This window comes from Pomacea canaliculata, linkage group LG4 (assembly GCF_003073045.1).
Source record: "Pomacea canaliculata isolate SZHN2017 linkage group LG4, ASM307304v1, whole genome shotgun sequence".
Classification (NCBI taxonomy): Eukaryota; Metazoa; Mollusca; class Gastropoda; order Architaenioglossa; family Ampullariidae; genus Pomacea; species Pomacea canaliculata.
Genome location: NC_037593.1, coordinates 20,057,050 through 20,075,837, shown reverse-complemented (window position 1 = coordinate 20,075,837; position 18,788 = coordinate 20,057,050). Strand labels below are relative to the sequence as shown.

At 40.4% G+C, this 18,788-nt stretch overlaps 1 protein-coding gene across 3 annotated transcripts in view; it reads left to right on the top strand.

Moving 5' to 3' along the window:
- LOC112561362 (neurexin-1-like) overlaps positions 1 to 18,788 on the top strand; it is a 46,058-nt gene that overhangs the window by 22,295 nt on the left and 4,975 nt on the right. For 2 of the 3 annotated variants that reach the window (XM_025233799.1, XM_025233800.1), the window contains 12 exons: positions 3,129 to 3,346; positions 3,697 to 3,805; positions 4,829 to 4,909; positions 5,647 to 6,393; positions 6,701 to 6,820; positions 7,005 to 7,183; positions 7,662 to 7,833; positions 14,354 to 14,455; positions 14,670 to 14,778; positions 15,098 to 15,152; positions 15,897 to 16,781; positions 18,502 to 18,671. In XM_025233799.1, coding sequence (XP_025089584.1) covers positions 3,129 to 3,346; positions 3,697 to 3,805; positions 4,829 to 4,909; positions 5,647 to 6,393; positions 6,701 to 6,820; positions 7,005 to 7,183; positions 7,662 to 7,833; positions 14,354 to 14,455; positions 14,670 to 14,778; positions 15,098 to 15,152; positions 15,897 to 16,781; positions 18,502 to 18,671 — 2,947 coding nt within the window. The remainder of the gene's footprint in view (positions 1 to 3,128; positions 3,347 to 3,696; positions 3,806 to 4,828; positions 4,910 to 5,646; positions 6,394 to 6,700; positions 6,821 to 7,004; positions 7,184 to 7,661; positions 7,834 to 14,353; positions 14,456 to 14,669; positions 14,779 to 15,097; positions 15,153 to 15,896; positions 16,782 to 18,501; positions 18,672 to 18,788) is intronic. The other variant, XM_025233801.1, reaches the window with a different exon arrangement.

The window sequence follows — 18,788 nt, the reverse complement described above, 5'->3', positions numbered from 1 at the left end:
AGAAAATGTCGTTCTTTCATTATGGAGTGAGGCACGGCAAAGACTAGGTCCCACCTGCTATTGAAAAGCCGAACGCCACACATCTGAATTATGTTGAACTGTAGAAAAAAAACCGGTATTTTTTAAAGTCTACTTAAGCCCTTCTCATTTTATTGTTTTCTTTTAACTATAATTCCGTCTTACTGTAAACTATTGTTGTTCTTGCACCAAAGGATTGTGACGGAGGTGGGAAACATATGATGGAAAAAAAAGCGTCGAAGGAAAACCCTTTAGCATCGTAATATTTCCTATGGTTACCTGGCTGCAAGCACTTACTGCCACAGAACCATAGCAGTTGTTTGTTAGTGATGGTGGTTTTGGACTCAGTACAGTCAAATCTCCCTACTATGCCACCTACCGGGACCGAGCAAAAGTGGCATAGTAGGGAGAGTGGCATAGTAGAGAGTGTTCGTAAAAACGGCTTTATTTGCTCAAGTTACCCGTCAGTCCAAAGCAGGGGTGGGCAATTAATTTTCCCAAGGGACCGCATGAGACATTGGGATGGTTTTAGAGGGCCGGACTAATATAGTTCACTCAGTTTTACCCAATATGTACAGTATATATATACTGGCGGGCGGGCCGGTCAGAGACAGGAGGCCTTTGCCCAGGTCTGGTCCAAAGCTCTCAAGAATCGTCGGCTTCGCTCGCTGTCTCCTCTCATTCTCCCCCTCACCTCTTCATCCTCCACCCCTCCCAACCACATCCGCGCACCTGAATCCTGTCGCTAGTCGACTCCCTCACACCTTCCCTCTGTCACGTGACTGTCACCCGGCTAGCGACCACCCCCCCCCCACATTGCCAGCCTCCACCCTCCCTGTGTGCGTGCTATGTTCCATCCACCTAACTGCGATGTCCACACTACCGTACAGTTTTAGTAATCGAGCACTGCGCGGAATTTTACAACTTGTGTCTTGTAACAGTCACAAAAAAAGTGGCATAGTAGGGAGAGTAGGGGTGGCATAGTAAATTTTTTTTTACATTGAATTTATAGTCGGGACCGAGCAAAAGTGGCATAATACCGAGAGTGGCATAGTAGAGGGGTGGCATAGTAGGGAGATTTGACTGTATTTCCAAATGAAACTGGAAGTAAAAATGATTGTAAACATTGAGTTAGCTTTTTAGCAACCAATTCATTTTCTAGTCACAACAAAATGTACAGGTGAGCAGATTCTTGACAGACAGAGAGACAGACAGAAAGAGCTGGTATAAAAAAGTAAGGGGATTCCACAAAATTTTCATCATTTGTGAAGGAATGAGGTGTCACTTTTTTGAGGGCGCAGCCCATCTCTTCTTCCTCGCTTACCCTTTCCAGCCTCTATACTAGGTCAGATTTCCGTTCAGCAATTGATTCAGCTGGGGCAAATATGCTATGCTGTATGGGTATCGAACCGGCAAGCTTCTGGCGTCTCCAGCCTCGGGCGCTTTAACACTGGATGCTCGAAACACTTGGCAGTTCTCGTCCCCGAACGACTGAACGAGAGAAAGACTTCATTGTAAATAACGGGTGCCTAAAGACACAAGCAGCAACAAAGCTATGTTGACTATATACCCGTAGTTATCGGTTTATTGCACGGGTCTCCAGCATCACTACAAAATGGCGGACTTCTGTTTGCTGCAGAAAGGGGGCAGCATCCAAGGCGGAGGGATCGGTCTATACCTCCAACTCGCTCTCACTATGCACTGCTCGGTCACCATAAATAATTGATCGACGGAACAGCGATCAAGATCAAAGAGTGAGACGAACTCAGTCATTCATCAGCCAGACCAACACTGCGGTTCTTTGTTCCCTTGTTGATGCCAGTCCAGCCATGTTTGACAGAAATCTAGAGGGTAAAGCAGTGAGCTGGTGCAATCAATTACTTCGGCCTCGTTTTGATTTTCTCCATAGCTGTAACAACAGAGCAGATATGCTTGGAAAGTGGATGGGGATCGAACCTGCAATCACAGAAAGTCGACTCTGCTGTGTAATTTGTTTCTAGCGCTAGTGTTGCAACACTTACTTTCTCTCCTTCTCGATTATGATATTGATGCTTTTTTTCCATGGCTGCAGAGAGCGGTGCTAGCTTTTTAATTTGCAGGGTCTTGTTGAAACATAAAAAGATCCATTTGAGATGAAAGTCATCTATTTCCCTCCATGCTAGTCCTTTTTCACACCCTTCCTTTTGCAATATCATGTTACTCTCAGCTCTTGTTCCTGTTATTTGGTTCCTCTTTGCGTTTTCTGTATTGGATTTTATCCTTCGTTAATACTGTTGTTTATTCTTTTATAGGTCATGTGTTATTTGTTTTTCTGTCCTTCGTATGCTGTCCATGTTTGTTTCTTGTTCTTAAGCGCTAAGAGCTTGCTCCTTAGGAGTATACGCCTTACACATTTTGCATTTATTATTATTATTTATCGTTGGCGGCATTTACGTGCCACCATTTTAAATCCGGAGGCTAATTGGGGTTGTATGGGTGTACAACATATAATAAAATCTTAGTTGGGGGTATGGGGAACGTTCATGTGCATACGTAAGCATGTAAACAAAACAAATCTTGAATGTGTGCTAGTCGGACGAACATAAATCAACCATTTATAATCTCCTTTACCTTTCTGGCAAGGAAACAGAAACACGCGTGTGTGCCCACACACACATACAAACGAAACATCCACACACGCATGCAAACGCCTAACCATGTAAGCCCATGTGATCTCCTTCTAGTTTCACATCGTGACGCACATAGTGTCTGTTAATAAACGGGTGGAAAAAAGAGGTATGGTGACGTGGGGCAAAGGAGTGAAAAAGTGATCCTTCCATCTCGTGATCAAAATATGCTGTTCCCGCTGAGTCTATGGAGAAGAGAGAAGACTGAGAGAGAGACGAATAAACAGAATGAGTGTTTGAGAGAGAGATAGAGATACAGAGACACTATCGATTTTGTCGTCTTCTATCAGTTGATGCAGCCTGTATCATACAAAAATATTGTTTTTTTACTGCGGATGTCTTAACGAGAGCAGGTTGTAAAGCTGGAAAAGTGATAAAAGCAGGCTGTACTGCATGTAATGAAAACAGCTCTTAATGCACTTAATTGTCTCTCCACTGTTTCAGCTGCTGCCACCCTGCGGTTTGATGGAAAACAGTTTGTGAAAGTGACAGTGCCAGAAGAGTCCCACACTCAGGCAGAAGACATCTCGCTGAGGTTTCGAACCATGCATCCCAACGGTCTTTTGTTTATGACTACCTCCGAACGGGCAGAGGACAAAATGGAGCTGTACTTAAAATCGGGATCCATTTTCCTTGGAGTGGACGTGGGCAGTGGACACAAGGTACGTGCGGTGTACGTCGGGGTCGTTGGGGCTGTACACATATAAAATCTGCACAGCGACCGAACTTGCTCTTCTGTCGTTTCCGACTTCATGTTTTGTGCACGCGCTTGTGTGTGTGTGAGAGAGAGAGAAAGAGAAAAGAGAGGTTCATTCAATCAATATCAGGGACACAATAAGGATGAAACGATCCACATACTTCTTAACTGCAAATTTCACAGGAAATTGACACTTAGTTTGGAATAGAAAGGAATCGAGTCACAGACGCTAAGTCATGACCTTTGCCCGTAGCTATGAACTTCAGGAGTATTTTTAGTTGGACACAACGATTTCTGGTTTTGCTTGCGCTACAGGTCCTGTCGGTGGGTCACAGTCTGAACGACGACCGCTGGCACACCGCATACATCAAGCGCCGCGCGCAGACCGTGGAGCTCAAGATCGACGTGCAGCGCCCTGTGACAGGTAGGCACTCGCCCTGCGACAGGTAGGCACTTGGCCTGCGACAGGTAGGCACTCGCCCTGCGACAGGTAGGCACTCGCCCTGCGACAGGTAGCGGAGCGAGTTATCTGCCACTTGTGGCTCAGGAACCAAGGCATCTGTGTTCGCGTATAGATAGTTTTGGGGGCACATTTACGTGCATTAGTCAGCATGCATCTACCTAAACGCGTGCATGCTGACGATTAGCACGCACGTTCTTCATCCCACTTCATTCCGACTTCTCACTCATTTATACACTCTTTCTCTCTCTCACTCTTACACACACACACGAGAAAAGGAAGGCACACGAGAACTCTGATGTGAGATGAGGCTTTGATGGCGGTATGCGATATCCTCGTGAGTCTGCCGCACGTGACGCGCCGTGTGCCGTTGAAAGCATGCAGCCCCACAGCCCTGGCACGCGATCGGAAATGCACCCAGAACGGCTTTTGACAGAGAGCAATGATGGCCGGACCTGACTAATGACGTGCACTGACTATAGGGGGGGGGGGGATAATAAGCTTTTGGTTCATGGAGGGCCTTCGGACATGTGCACTCTGATTTCAACCTGGAAGGTTTTAATCCCAAAGCCACACCGTCCGTGCACCAGAGTTGTGTTCATTCCAACGCTTAGTGCGGCATAGGACACAATTAAACGTCCACAAAACGTGTTGTGGGTTCTCCCTGAGTCTCAAGAGTTCAACGATTGATAGAAAGCCGAAGGAAGCAAGTATTACATTACTTGTGAATGTATGCATTTACACACGGTTCAGTTACATAGGTGCTTTCGAAGGTGTCAGAAAATAAAAACGATAAGTACAGGATAACTTCGAATGACTGCCCGATTGTTACTGATGCAAGTTATATTTGGTATGTTACGTCTGTGTAACTGGCTACATGTTACATCACAGTGTCCTGAACATCTTCATATAAGTGATCATTTGCATCCTTATTTAACGCTGACCTTTGATGCAGGTAAAATAACCGTCACAGTTTTTCATTTGCAGACATATTGCCCGGCCCGGAAAGCTCGCTGTTCATCAAAGCCTTCTATGTTGGTTACCACGCAGTAACCAACTCGGAACCTGGTACATACCTTTTAACATTTTGTGTAGAATTAACACCCAAGTTAACCTGTTTAACAAGTTTAACACCTGTGTAACACTTAAGATTATGTCTTTTCTGGTAGAACCTTCAAAGATGTACCTTTTGCGTGTTTGCGCGCGCGTGTGTGTGTGTGAGAGAGAAAGTCGTTTTGTGCCTGTGCTTTTTAGTTGAGGCAATTTTCAATGTACCATTTTTTCAATTGTCTAAATTGTGCAATAAATGCAATAGTTCTTAATTTATGCAAAGCATTTAATAAGATCAACAGAAAGGTAGAGAGAGATGAATACACAGAGTAATGGCAGACAATAGGGGCAAAGAGTAGAAAGGAAAGACCTTTATATTTTAAGAGTTTGGTTTGTTACATCCCAAATAATCTACCTCCTGCTTGTTCATTGTATTTGATGAGACCTTCGAAAAACTTCTCTCTGGGTTTTGAGATCTGGGCTTTTTTCTTCAACAAAAAAATTTCTTTTCTCCTACTTCTTTTTCCTCGTGGTGCAGCCCTATGAACAATGTAGGGTCGTCGAGAAAATATAAGATCGCTAAGCATAATTCTTGTCTTGGTATGCGAATTTAAAGCAGAACAATTGTGCATTCTGATTTAACTGTGCCTGTTAATAATAGGTGAGCTTATATAGTTTCGTCTTCCAGTCACTGCATTTAACAAAGACGTTTCTTTGTAACCGTGCGCCGCCTTGTGATCTGGCGTTTTTGACAGAGATATCCCGAAGGGCAGCAGAACTTGAGTTCCGTCGGGTGAACATCGGTGACGTGCTACAAGATGACAACAAATCAAACGCTTTCTCTGGCTTCATTGGCTCCATGCAGCAGTTCATCTTCAACCGCAACCAGTTCTTTGACATGGCCCGGAGCGAGAAGATCGAGGTGACCGCCAAGCTCAGCACCAACGGCCACGTCATGCACGACCCTGTGACATTCAAGTCCACAGACGCGTACGCCGTGCTGCCCAGGCTACAGATCCACGACAAGTTCTCCATCTCCTTCCAGCTAAAGACAACAGAGACAGACGGGCTGCTGATGTACAACCCGGGCCGTGGGCAGGACTTCTTCGCCATGGAGATGACAGGTGGTTTCCTGTACTACGTCTACAACATGGGCGCCGGCACGCAACGCATTCGAGCCAACGTCAACGAGAAGTTGAGCGACAACAAGTGGCACGAGGTGCAGCTGCTGCGGACCGAGACTTACAAGCAGTTGCTGCGCGTGGACGACAAGACACCGACGGTGGACGACCTGTCCGGTTCCAGCGCTATCCACTTCGACCTGCAGGGCCACCTCTACATTGGGGGCGTCCGGAAGACAATGTACCACACGCTGCCTAAGAAAGTGGAAGCTCGCTTCGGCTTCATGGGATGCATCGACTCCCTGTACCTGAACGGCTACATGGCTAACATTCATCGGGATGCCAACCCTATTCATGAGTCAGTCGTTGACGGCTGTCAAGGTGGGCGACTCCAGTTACGAGCTAGCTTTTTAGAGTGATGGATCCTATTTAATTTTTGCTGTTTAATATTCTGTGTAGAGAAGTGGGTAATAACATTTTTTTATCTTTAAATTACGTGAAAGAATCGCATTTGATGACATGGAATCTAAGTGCAGTTGGACAAACTTCAGTTCCCTGGTGGCATTAAAAGACAAATCATTTTGTGACTATTACAAGATTTATGGTTAAAAATTGAAAAAAGTAGTTAACTGATAATACTCGCGAGGAAAATTGCTGATTAAGCGATGATTAACTCTTTACTGCACAGCTCCAGCATCGCAGTGTCAGAATGACTCCTGCGCCAATGGAGGTCGCTGTGTACAGCAGTGGAATTCCTTTTCCTGCGACTGTGACATGACCTCTTTCAGTGGCCCAACATGTCAGGCTGGTCAGTATACACAGTGGGACTCTCTCTCTCTGTGCCCGGCTGTCTGTCTATCTGTCTCTCTCTCTCTCACACACACACAGTCTCTAGCTTTGCAAAGCGCACGCGCACACACACACACTTCCTCGCCTGCAGTCACTCAGTGCCTTTTACTAAAGGTCATTGAATATCCTCTGTGGTTGAGTAGAAAGCACGACATACAGATTCGGGCCAGGGTACGGCTTAATCAAGTTTGCTCACCCCGCCGAGAACCTGCCATCCACGAATCGCGAGAATCTGGCGCTGGGCTTCAAGACCAGGTCTTCAGACGCCGTGCTCGTCCGCATCGACAGCGCCACCTACGACGACTACATCGAGCTGGAACTGGTAATCATAGCTTTGATGATTAAAATATAAATAATAAAAGATCTGTAATGAAAAGTAGGTATGAGTGGAAGTATATGTTCATGTGTGCAGATAGATAAAGAGTAAGTATAAATTCATGTATTTTTTTTTCAACTGATCGATATTCAGATCATTAAATATTTTAAATCATTATACTACAAAGTTCAATCATGGGCTTTTTGTGAATTCTAAAACTTTCTGCTAATATTTAATTGTGTGTTGCTAATATTCGTTAATATCGCACGTACTTTTCATTGTTTCCATAGTGTTGGAAAGCAGATTACTCGTCGTGCTGTTGGACAGTGTTTGCTTGCTCGTGTGTTCATTCACGCACGTATGTTTTGTGCGTGCATATCACTCACTCACTCACATCCACGCAAACATTCCCATTTCCTACACAACTAATTTTTAAAAAAATACCTTAGTATGTACTTATATTTGTACAATTTAATTAATCCAGAACAAAGGCAACATTGTGGCGGTTTATAACATGGGGACAATGGATTATCCAATCGGAGAAATGTTTGACAAGGTGAATGATGGGAAATACCACGTGGTGCGCTTCACGCGGTCTGGGCCCAATTCCACCATCCAGGTAGACAACCTTATGATGCAGACCAAAATGCCAAGAGGTCAGTGAAATGCCTAATCCGGTGTATTCTCTATCTCATTCGTACATTATAAATTTAAAAATTATTTCTGTATTACTTTTATAACTAATATTAAGACTTTCTTTTACAATAAGCTATTAAATTTCTCAGAATATTTATAGTGCATTTAAATTTAGGTCCTTGAAATTTTCTTTCTGTTTTTTATTTTAATTTGTTTCTTTCTATGTTTACTGAATAAGCGTTTGAGCATTGGATTCCGATAATAATCTATAACTACTTAAATTGGAGCATGCATTTTACCTTGATTATAAGTTTGCATTATCGTTCCACTATGTCTTCTGTTTGCGTAATTCTCTTTTCCTGTCTTTAAATATTTCTTGTTTTATTTCAGTTTCTGTATGATTCTTGTCATTCTGTTACAAATACCTATGAACATATGTATCTCGTCTTTTATCTTCCTGTACACTGCATTGCTGAGTGACATAATTTAATCCAATGTTTGCCCTTTTTCTCCTGTATCATGCCTCTGGTGGAGTACTTGTGTATTATAAAACTGTGCTGGGAGACGCTGTCTTGAATGTAATCTACCTTTCCTTGTGTTTGTAAACTTTGCCCAGGCTCTAAACAAATATTATTCCTTCGCGAAGCTTTCAGTAAAAGACGAGGACGAGGAAGCGGATTGTTAATACCAATCATCAGTCGTCGATTTTCAGGTGTACTTAAAAAAAAAAAAAAAAAAAAAAAAAAAAAAAAGAGGCAGCCATTTGACGATATCTTTCAGAGTTTTGGCAAAGTACACTTCATAAATTTAATTAGTGATTCTTGTTAGCACACGCCTAGTTTTAGCCGATTTAGTAGGCAATCTGGTGAAATCTTGAGGGATATATGCAATGTGCATGCGAGAACATGGGGATGGGGAGTTGGGGGCGGAGCTACTGGGTCGTTTTTTAAGTGCAGACTAATGGGGAATGTTCATGTGACACACAAATGAGCCTCCGGTCTCGTCAGTGTGCAGTGATGCGAGTGTGATGGTTGCCGCGTTAGTTTAAATATTGTTATGAGCAGAACAGGTACAACTGTTAAGATTATCGTCTCGATATTTGTGTACATGTCAATAAATCAGCTGTACAAGAAGGTGCTGACTTATCTTCTAATGAATCATCTAGACCCAAAAACTCGTTAGCTTTCAAACAGCTTCCAGATATGGATCTTGCCTTAAGAAAGCGTTTATTATTGTTACCGGTTATTTGTACGGCGACAAGTGTCCAACGAAAATACCCCAAATCTGATAACGTGGCCAAGAATAAAATGGCCCGGCGGACAAATAAATAAACAAGCACCAACGCCTACACAAACGCACGCGCGCCCATACATACTGTCTTCCGCGCATGTGCAGGCGGACGCAAGCATTCCTCGATGCAAGCGATTTTATTCTGAGTTAATTACGAGAATTTCTCACGGCAAGTTTCATTCTGTGTTGCTGTTTGTATCTATTGTGTTCATATCGAGGGTTGACAGCCGCAGAGGGTTTGATCTGCACTTTACGTTCATAATAGTCCCTACAGGAATTTTCTTCCAGAAGGACTTACCACACTCTTTACAAAAATTTGGCAGACAACCCTCGGTATAAGTATGCAGATCGTTGTTTTTATGTACCCGCCATGACTTTTCACAAAACAAGGCATTCCAGAAAAGAGTTTGCAAATTTCCTACAAAACATTTTTGATTCATCATTAAAATATCCCTTGTAATTATTTCGTGTTTCGTTTTCGGTACAGAATTATTGATCTTTATAAATATACTTGAAATTATATATGCACACCAGTTCATTAACTGTTCTGGAATGTATTTGCTTTTGCTTCCTTCCCAGGTGCATAATCGAGTATTATTTAAATCTTAAGCTGAATGCATTTTCTGTAAACCCGACCCGAATGATTGCATCTGCCGATTGCTGGAAGGTGGTTGCAGGACTTTCCATTACAAGAAGGTGTAAAAAAAATTGTAAACCTCCAATAGTTAAAACTAAGTTAAATCGTGCATACGATTTTTTTTTTTTTTTTTTTTTTTTTTTGCTGCGGGAATGGAGAGTATAATAAAATTCTTTACCAGCAGTCTTTCCCCGAGCTCATGGTGATCAGTCGAGACTTCTGTCCTTCGATTTTCTCATAGACTGTCGGTGTCACTGTGGACGTAAGCTTGAATATGTTTATTTTAGACATATTCCTGTCCCCACTGACTGTCAATATCCCTGTCGAGTTTAAATCTGATTATTTTAGTAAACAAGGTATGAACCATGTGATACGCGCTTTCCCATTGTGCCAGCAGGTTTCCCTGAATGGTTAAACAGCTTTGAACAGGAAAGTGCTTCTCCGTTTGTTTTGCACTCATAAAATAAACTTGATAAGACATGGCCTATTCTGAACTAATGAAGAAGCAATGTTTGTCTTTTCGGCAAAGGCATATTCGGAAAGGGTCGCCGTCAAGGTTGTACTTTTTTTGTAACTTGTCTGTTTGCTATCTGTCCATCTCTCGTCTCTCTCTTACTATCATATTAACATACTAAAATGATATTTAACAAAAGTGTTTGTAAAATCTACCTGGGAAGGAAGACAGTTCAAAATGCTTGTTTTTGGAAGTCGTTGGTCTTTTTTAATTTTCGCTGTGTAATATTGAGAATCTCTCTTTTGCAACATCAAGTCTTCTCTTGGAGTGTGGATACACTGGTGGATGAAGGTAAATAAATGGTCTGTCACTGACCCAATTGACAAGAGCCAGCCACAGCTTTGATTACATAAACTCTCACCCTAATTCTCATTATTTCCTGCGCTTCTTTTGATTTCTGAAATCAGCATCCCAGCAAACACCAATATTGGTCCAACATTCACGTTACATTGAAAGTGAAAATTAGTCCAGCGTTGACTGAATCTAGGCCATATCTTGGTGTTCCAAGTGCCAATTTTTCGACAAAATCACCAAAATAAGACGAGAGCTAATACTCTAAGACAGGGTTAACAAAAGTAGAAATATTTAAGACTGAGAAGTCACTTTATACTCTTGATTATTCTTTCTATTGTTAATCTTGCGCTTATCATTCAATTTTAGTATGACTTCTTACCATCCTATGCCTTATGCCTTCCTGTTCTAAAGCATTGTCCTCCATCTGGGCAACTTCTTGTAATGGAAAGAAAAAATGAAGATCCCAGGTAGAACCGGAGTTTGTTGGCTGAAACCCACATTGTATTACCCTATCTGGCAGTCCACCTTACATTTAGGTCAATCCCAAAATTTCTCTTGAAAAACAACGATTCTCACAATGGTGTTAACAAAGAAAACAAACAAGGCACTTCTGTTTTCCTTAATTTACAAACTATAAGTGCTAGAACAACCTTACAGTCGGTAACAGTGAATGGCCATTGCATTGTGGGGTATGGAGAGATAGCAGGCCAGAAAGTGTTTGAATAGAAGGAGTAACATTTTGGACTCAATAGATCCATCACCTGCAGGGAAAAATAGAGGTGCCACGTGGCTGGAATAAGCGTTCTTCCGTGTTAGGATTATCAAAAATGTTTACTTCTTGATAATGAGATAACCATACAGTATACAAATATATTTATAAGCTACTTAATATTGTTAAAAACACAATAAAAAACACGCGCCGTATGCGTCTATTTTAGCAAACGGAAAGACTTGATATGGATGCATATGCATGTCAGGGAGACTGGCTCAATTTTGGGCAACCAGTTAAGGTTGACGTGAAGGAGTGGGTAGGCTGTTCACTGGGGGACCTTCTTAGAGTTCCCCTGCGACTGGTGCACAAAAATTACCTCGACGCCAGTTTTGGGATGAACTAAGGTTCGGGATGTCGGAACCACATCGGCCCAAATGAAGTGGGGGGCTGCCCAAAATAAAGTCCACTGGCGAGATGTTGTTTCGACCCTATACTCCTCGAGGAGTAGCAAGGCTGAGTCACAAATCTTGGCAGCGCGTGGCTTTTCCAATCTCACTGCACGCGCTTCTGTACGCTGGCTTTTGCTTGGGGATTCTTTGGCATGGGGCAGACCAAGATTATACGATATCATCAAGCCTGGTCAAGTCTTGCGTGTTTGCATGGGAAGGCTTAGCATTTTGCAAGCAGTTTGTGTCCCAAACATCATCTGCCTAAGATTACATGTAAAGTTTTGTATTGCTTGAGAAGATTACGAGCCACCCCCCCCCCAAAAAAAAAAAAAAAAAAAAAAAAAAAAAAACATCGTTGAGAGGTTTTCACCTCCAATTGTTTACGTGCTTATATATGGGCTTCTCCAAAATTTGATCATGGTTTTTTTAATCGTATCTGTGTATACACGTCATCAATCGCACGGGAAGCTGCAGATGAAAAAAAAATCTGAGGCAAGGAACTCAAACCGATTACTTTTAAAGTCAGTTGTCGATGTAATCTTTTTCTTCAAAGGAATTGGTTTGAATAAATTTAAAAGGAAAGCTGTTAGTATCATATTTCATTCACTGTCAGAATTAATTCCCTACATCTGGTTTAGAGGACAGCATGTTTTAAAAAGCACTTTTTTCTTCTTTGCTTGCGGTAAAGAATCAGTTTCCTGAAAGCCGTTGGACTGTACATGGATACGATCGATATGTTATTTCGCATCTTGTTCAGAGTTGACCCAGATATATATATACCTTCTGGACGCTTCTTATAATGTGAGATAAAAAATAAGGGGACTTCTTCCTCTGAATGGCAATCTTAGCTGGGATACATTGAATAACACATACAGTTGCTGATGTTATTGCTTTTAGTTCTCCTAAATACTTCAGTCAGAGATCGCTTAATGACATTTACCGGAAATTGCCAGCGCGCGGAGGTTTCAGACTTGTTTAGTAAACGAACATAGGTAACGCACGTTCCTATTAACGTCTCTTTTTGTAAGCTGTGATCACCACATTAAGTGTTTACAAACTGTGGTATTTGAGTTGAACAAATCGCCGCCGTGTTTTTATTCACTGACGCCAGAATAGGAATTAATTATCAAAATGTCAGCACTGTTTCTCTTTGACTAAAAGCTGGAGCAGGTCGATTTTGCGTTTAAAAAAAACAACAAAAGAACCCTAAACACGTACAAATACGTTAAAGCCAGGAAAAACTCAAGCAGCCTTCTAATTTTATGGGTAGATCAGTGGTGTAGGAAGAGTGGGGCAAGGGGGATTGAAGAAGGCACCCGCCCCCTCAGAAAAGAAAGTGAGAAGGCAAGAATGTGAGCGTCGTTCACTGTCAGCATGAAGATTGCTCCCCTTCCTCTCCAAAGCCGAGCATCTTTGCCACATGTGAAAGGCCATTGTACTGTAGCATAATATGGAGGCATAGGAAGCTTGGCTTGCCACGCTATTTTCCCCACCCTCTAATCGATCATCATCCGATTACTGTATAAGAGTTTGCAAGATCGTACCGTTTAACCTAAGAGGTAGATTAAAGGACTATAGGCTGTTGACAGAATCAGGGATTGATCAGTTTTCACATCATAAGGGTGTGGCACATGGTGTCTTTTTTTTTTCACTAGTCAAGAAGAGGTATGGCTCGTGACTGTCATATTAAATATTTGAACATTGAAAGATTTTGATAATTTATGAATTGATTTCTCTATATAGGTATATCGATTTGCCTACAGATTTAAAAATAATTAAATATAAGTTCACCTGCATGCATTTTTCAAAGAAAAGGTTGAAATGTTAGTCGTATGCATGACCTGTGAAGTAATAAAGCAAATTTAATATGTACATGGCTTTAACTACTCCAGCGATCGACTGAGAGGGTTGGGCCCCGTCTTCCATGCTGTGCCTTACATAGACACAGTGGACCGTATTCATGATCCCTGCACTATGGCCTATGAGGGAAATAGTCTAAAGGTGGGAAAGTATATAGAGCCTCTTGGTCCTAAAAAATGCTGTATTATATTGACAAAAAAAAAATAAATAAAAAATGAGACCGCCACAGACATATCCTTTACGAATGTTCGGTATGCTACTGTTATGCCGGTTTTTTATTGCAACAATTTTGGGTTTTTTTGTGGCAAGTTAGCATTGATAGTAGTTTATCAGTCATGGTTTTTAACAAGAATAATCTGCAGAAAGATTGCTAAGTAGGCCTTGCAAATTACTGGCTTCTCTATCACAGCCTCGATCGAATGTGCTCAGCGCATTCTGTTATCGTGTGATATAGATTGGATTTGTTTCATTCAGTCAACTGCAGTTAGGGAGATATTTTAGTTTTTAGTTAGAACTCTAAAAGCAAGCACTTGTTCTGGTTTCGCAACAATTTTTTACTCCAGACATCTCTGTCATTCATCAGCTTGATACCTTAATTGCACTTATGTCTCTGATCTTTTCCAGCACAATCCAATCAAAAAATAAATATCAAGCAGAGGCATTTAGAAGTAGTGTAGATTGTTTTGCTCACCAAAATTTATGATTATTATCATCAACTGACTGGAAATTTGCTATTGCATCCAATCTTCTTGTTATTTCATTTCTTTTTTGGAATCTGTTTCAGGTCAACAAGCACACACATTCAACAATCAAGCATTTGTTTACATTGGTGGAAAACAGGAAAAAAATAAAACAGTATCACGTCCATTTCAAGGCACTATATCAGGTAACTGCATGCAAGTTCAGGCTGGGATTGCTTAACTTTGACAACCCATCTTTCAATATGATTATGCTGTGCATTGTAACAAGTAGTCACCTTGACATTGAAAGTCCAGAAAATTAATGCAGTAATGAGACATAACTGGGAAATAACAATACTGGCCGGTATATTTGTATATCAATCACATCATGACCTATACTTGACCCAATGCTCTTGTTAGGTCTGGTTCTAAATGGTATTAAGATCCTGGATCTGGCAAGACAAGGAGACAAAAGGATTTCTCTGGAAGGAAATGTGACGCATGTCAATGGAGGCCATCCTTTCACTGAGTGAGATTTGTTACAGCTAAACATGTCTTGATGAGATAAAATTGTATGCCATCACAGAACAAATTTTGTTTTCAATATAATCCAGTCTTCCACTCTTTGTATGTATGTGTGCATGGCCTGGAGTGTTGGAATTTCTGCATATTAACTCTCCAGCATCTGAAGAGTTATATAGTAACCTCCTAAAATCATAAGTGAAAAAGTCTTAGAAATTTCAGCCTTTTATAACATTAAAGCTAACTCACAAAAACAAAGGTAAATTATTCATATAATTACAGGTCAAAAGCCATGAGTTGAATCATATTTGTTGATGCCATTTCAGAAAGAAGTCAAAGGTTGATGATGTTTTGGAAATGCAGTCAACACAGGGAGTTGGGGTACGTAACAAAACTGAAGAATGTTCATTGTCAGACAGCACTTTTTGATTCACACTGCACAAAGACTTGTTAAAACTATGATTATTTACTGCAAATATTGATATCAGTAGAATATATCCTATATTTTTACTAGTTGTGCTAACTTAAGATCTATGTAGATATTTTGGCATGTCTCCATATTATATTATATATGTGCTGCCCCTTCAATATTAAACTGTTATGATTGGTTAAAAATTACAAAAGACCACAGCAGCATATTGTTTTTGTTGAGATGATCTATATAAACCCTAGCTGTACAGAATGTCGAAAACATATGGGTCCCACAGAAAGCTTTGGGGACCCATATCTTTTACTGATGTATTTTTGGCATTTTGCGCTGCTGGGGTAATTAATGGTGGCATCTTTGATTACTGCAAGAGATAAAGGTGGGTACCATGTGAGATCATCACAATTTGTGACACTACCAATAAAAAAAAATTAAGGCTTTTCTATTTTTGTGTGACTGTTAAATTTTTGTCTCCATTTTTATTTGAGTGCCTGTTTCTTAAAAATCCATTTATTTTTTATTGCATTTTCAATATTAATTACATTTGTCTTCACAGAAAGAACAGTTTTTGGTATACGTTGCATTTCTTCAAATGAAATTGACTTTTTGATAACATTTCTGTTGAAAAAAAAAAGAACTGAATGCATGTGTACAGCAGAATTCTCTAGATAACAGGCCGATAAAACTCTGTAATTCAGATGAAATCATCAGGAAAGGGCCAAGGTCAGATGGAGAAGTCAGATGCAGACAAGCTGCAACAAGCAAACCATCTGTCTGGTAACTGGGGTTCAGCCCTCCAAATAACAAAATGGTGGAGCAGTTCCATACCACATAAAACGCAAAACAAAAAGCATAGACGTCATATTCTGCAAGGAAAGGCCACAAACCAGCCCAGCACAGAGAAACATGAACATTTCCATGGCCAGCCATCAAATCCATCAGCAAAGCAACAAGACATGAAAAAAAAGAGAAGTCAGTTTCGGGAGATTCACCAGCACCATCATCCTGAAAATGAACCAGAAAATGTGCCTGAAGTTTCTGAAGAAAGTGACATTCCTACAAGTTCTCTTGGCTGGCATACCAGTGGGAGACATCTAACCAATGGAGGAATTGTGGGGGGTTTTGAGAACACGAATACAGAGACAGAAGAAGATGTAATCGCGGAAAAGTCTTCCTACAACCACGAAGACTATGATTATGATGACCATAAGGACAGCAAGCCAGAGTCTACATCACAGCGCCAGACAGTTGAATATCGATGTGCTTTTTCCGGGATGGCTGGAAATTTAATTAGTCTTGATCAAGAGGATGATGAGAGTGAAGAAACTGGTTTTGTCCGCCAGGAAGAAGGTAGTGCTGATGATTTTGAAGATTATGATGACTTCAAAGAAAGTATTCTTCAGAACAGCACATCTGCTACGACAACCACGTTGACCTTCCTCTCTAGCAGTGAAAAAGGTGGCACAGAAAAAGTGACAACAGCAGTGATTCTTCCTTTTGTAGTGCCAGAAGTTGCTACAATGTCAAGTCTTCTGCATGTCACTGTGACCTCAGATGGACATCTTCTTGAGTGGGATGTTTCGGTATGAACAAAAGTCAGCTGTGATAGGGCTGGCATTTAGCGTGCTTCAGGCATGGTTGTGTCCCAGCGTTATGCTAGAAGCTACATTAGGCAATTGCTGTTTTAGCCAACTGTTTTTCTTTTATGATGTTTATGCTTTCTGTATGCATATTTTAATATGTTTGGCATACCTTTGCGTCAGTATTACAGTACGTTTTTGAAATGTGCCTTGATGGTTGATGGAGCATATTTTGAAAATAAGTATTTGTCAACATTTTAAGTCAACTTTCTGTATATTTATTATCCTGTTTTGTTCATTTTTGATATTTGTTAATCAATATTAAGTAGATTCTATATTGTCTTTGTTACTCATACATCATCATTTTTTTTTGTCTTCAAGACCAGATTTTGTTATCAAGTTTTCTTGTATTATTTTCCGTTCCATCTCCTCAAACACTAAGACATAAAATGGCTGCACAGATAGTCTTGGAGTGTGAGAAAAATATTACACCTTGGCTATTTACAGCATTTTCATAGAAATTCTACTGCTTTGAAACACTATGATGGTGAATTCACTGCAGATTTTTCTGATACCTCATAATTCTTGAAATATTGAAGACTGTTAACACTGACTCTGACAGTCATATCCGTAGAGGCTTTGTTTTTTTTCTCTTTGTCATATAAGCATGTGCACACACAGACACACAAATACCACAGATCATTTTCTGTCTGTGGTTTAAACACTCTTGATGGCTGTCCTGATTGTACTAAGAAGGAAAGAAAACTGACATAGCATTTATGCTATAGTGAACTACATTAATATTTATAATTAATATAATTTTGATGGTGGATATATTAAAAAACAGGCTTAACAGCAAAATAATTACCTGACCATGAACTTTTGGGTCTTAAAACTTTAAAGTCTTTTGCCACTACAATTGCACATCTAAAATATATTTTGGAAAAAAAAATCAGTCAATAAACAATCAGTGTGATAATTTATATCTAGCAAACTGATAAACACACTAAAGAAACACTTTGTGCAATCTGCACCCACTCAGTGGTAAGATTCCTCAGACCTGTCAATGGCAGACTACAGAACATTGAACAGTTCAAGTTTATGAGAGGTGAAAATTCTTTGCTTTAATTTTTCGGTGTGTTGAATTTGCTTGCAGCTGTAAGCATGTGCATACGTATCAGTGGAAGATGAGAAAATAATTCAAAGTAATTGTTGTGTACGTTTTTCTTCTAATATGCATATCATAGCTATCTAGGTGCTATTGTAGTTGTACCAACTTGGCATGCTAGTGAAAGTCAAAGTGGTCTGGTCGTACAAGTCTGTTGTTTGCTTGTACATAGTTTTAATGGCAGAAATTGCAAATTATATAATCCCATTTAATACATTCGTCCGTTTTTCCATTGCTGAGCCTTTAAAATATTAACATGTCATGTAATAGGTAAATAGTTTATAGGAAATAAATTCAGGAATATTCAGATGGGTTTCTTTCTTTCAATATTGTGCATTCAGAACATCCATCAGAGTTTAATTTCACTCTCCTTAATATGATCTGGAAAGGGAATGTCAGGAGTTTTTTGGTCTGTACCTAAAAGCTCTAAATCTATAAGCTTTTAGATATAATTCTGCTTTTCTTTACCTGTGCTCTTTCTATAAATATATTCAGTTGTTGTCAAAAATTTATCAGCGTTAGCAGATTGTACATTCAATTTCTATTCAAAAACAGACAACACCACAGAATGGTGTGACAGATGAAATAATCTTTTCGGGTGGAGGTCCTTGCCCTTATGATGATGAAGACGACTGCACAGCTACAGGCTCAGGAACTGATGATGACATCATCACACCATCTGTCATTATCAAGACCACACCACCACCTCCCACTACAACAACTAGGTAATGAGATGCAGAACATGACTGCATGAGTGAAGTTCATATGAACGCAGATATTGTAAATAAACTGAATAAACATTAAAGCTAAGATAACAAACTTGGCCATTCCCCAAGTAGATT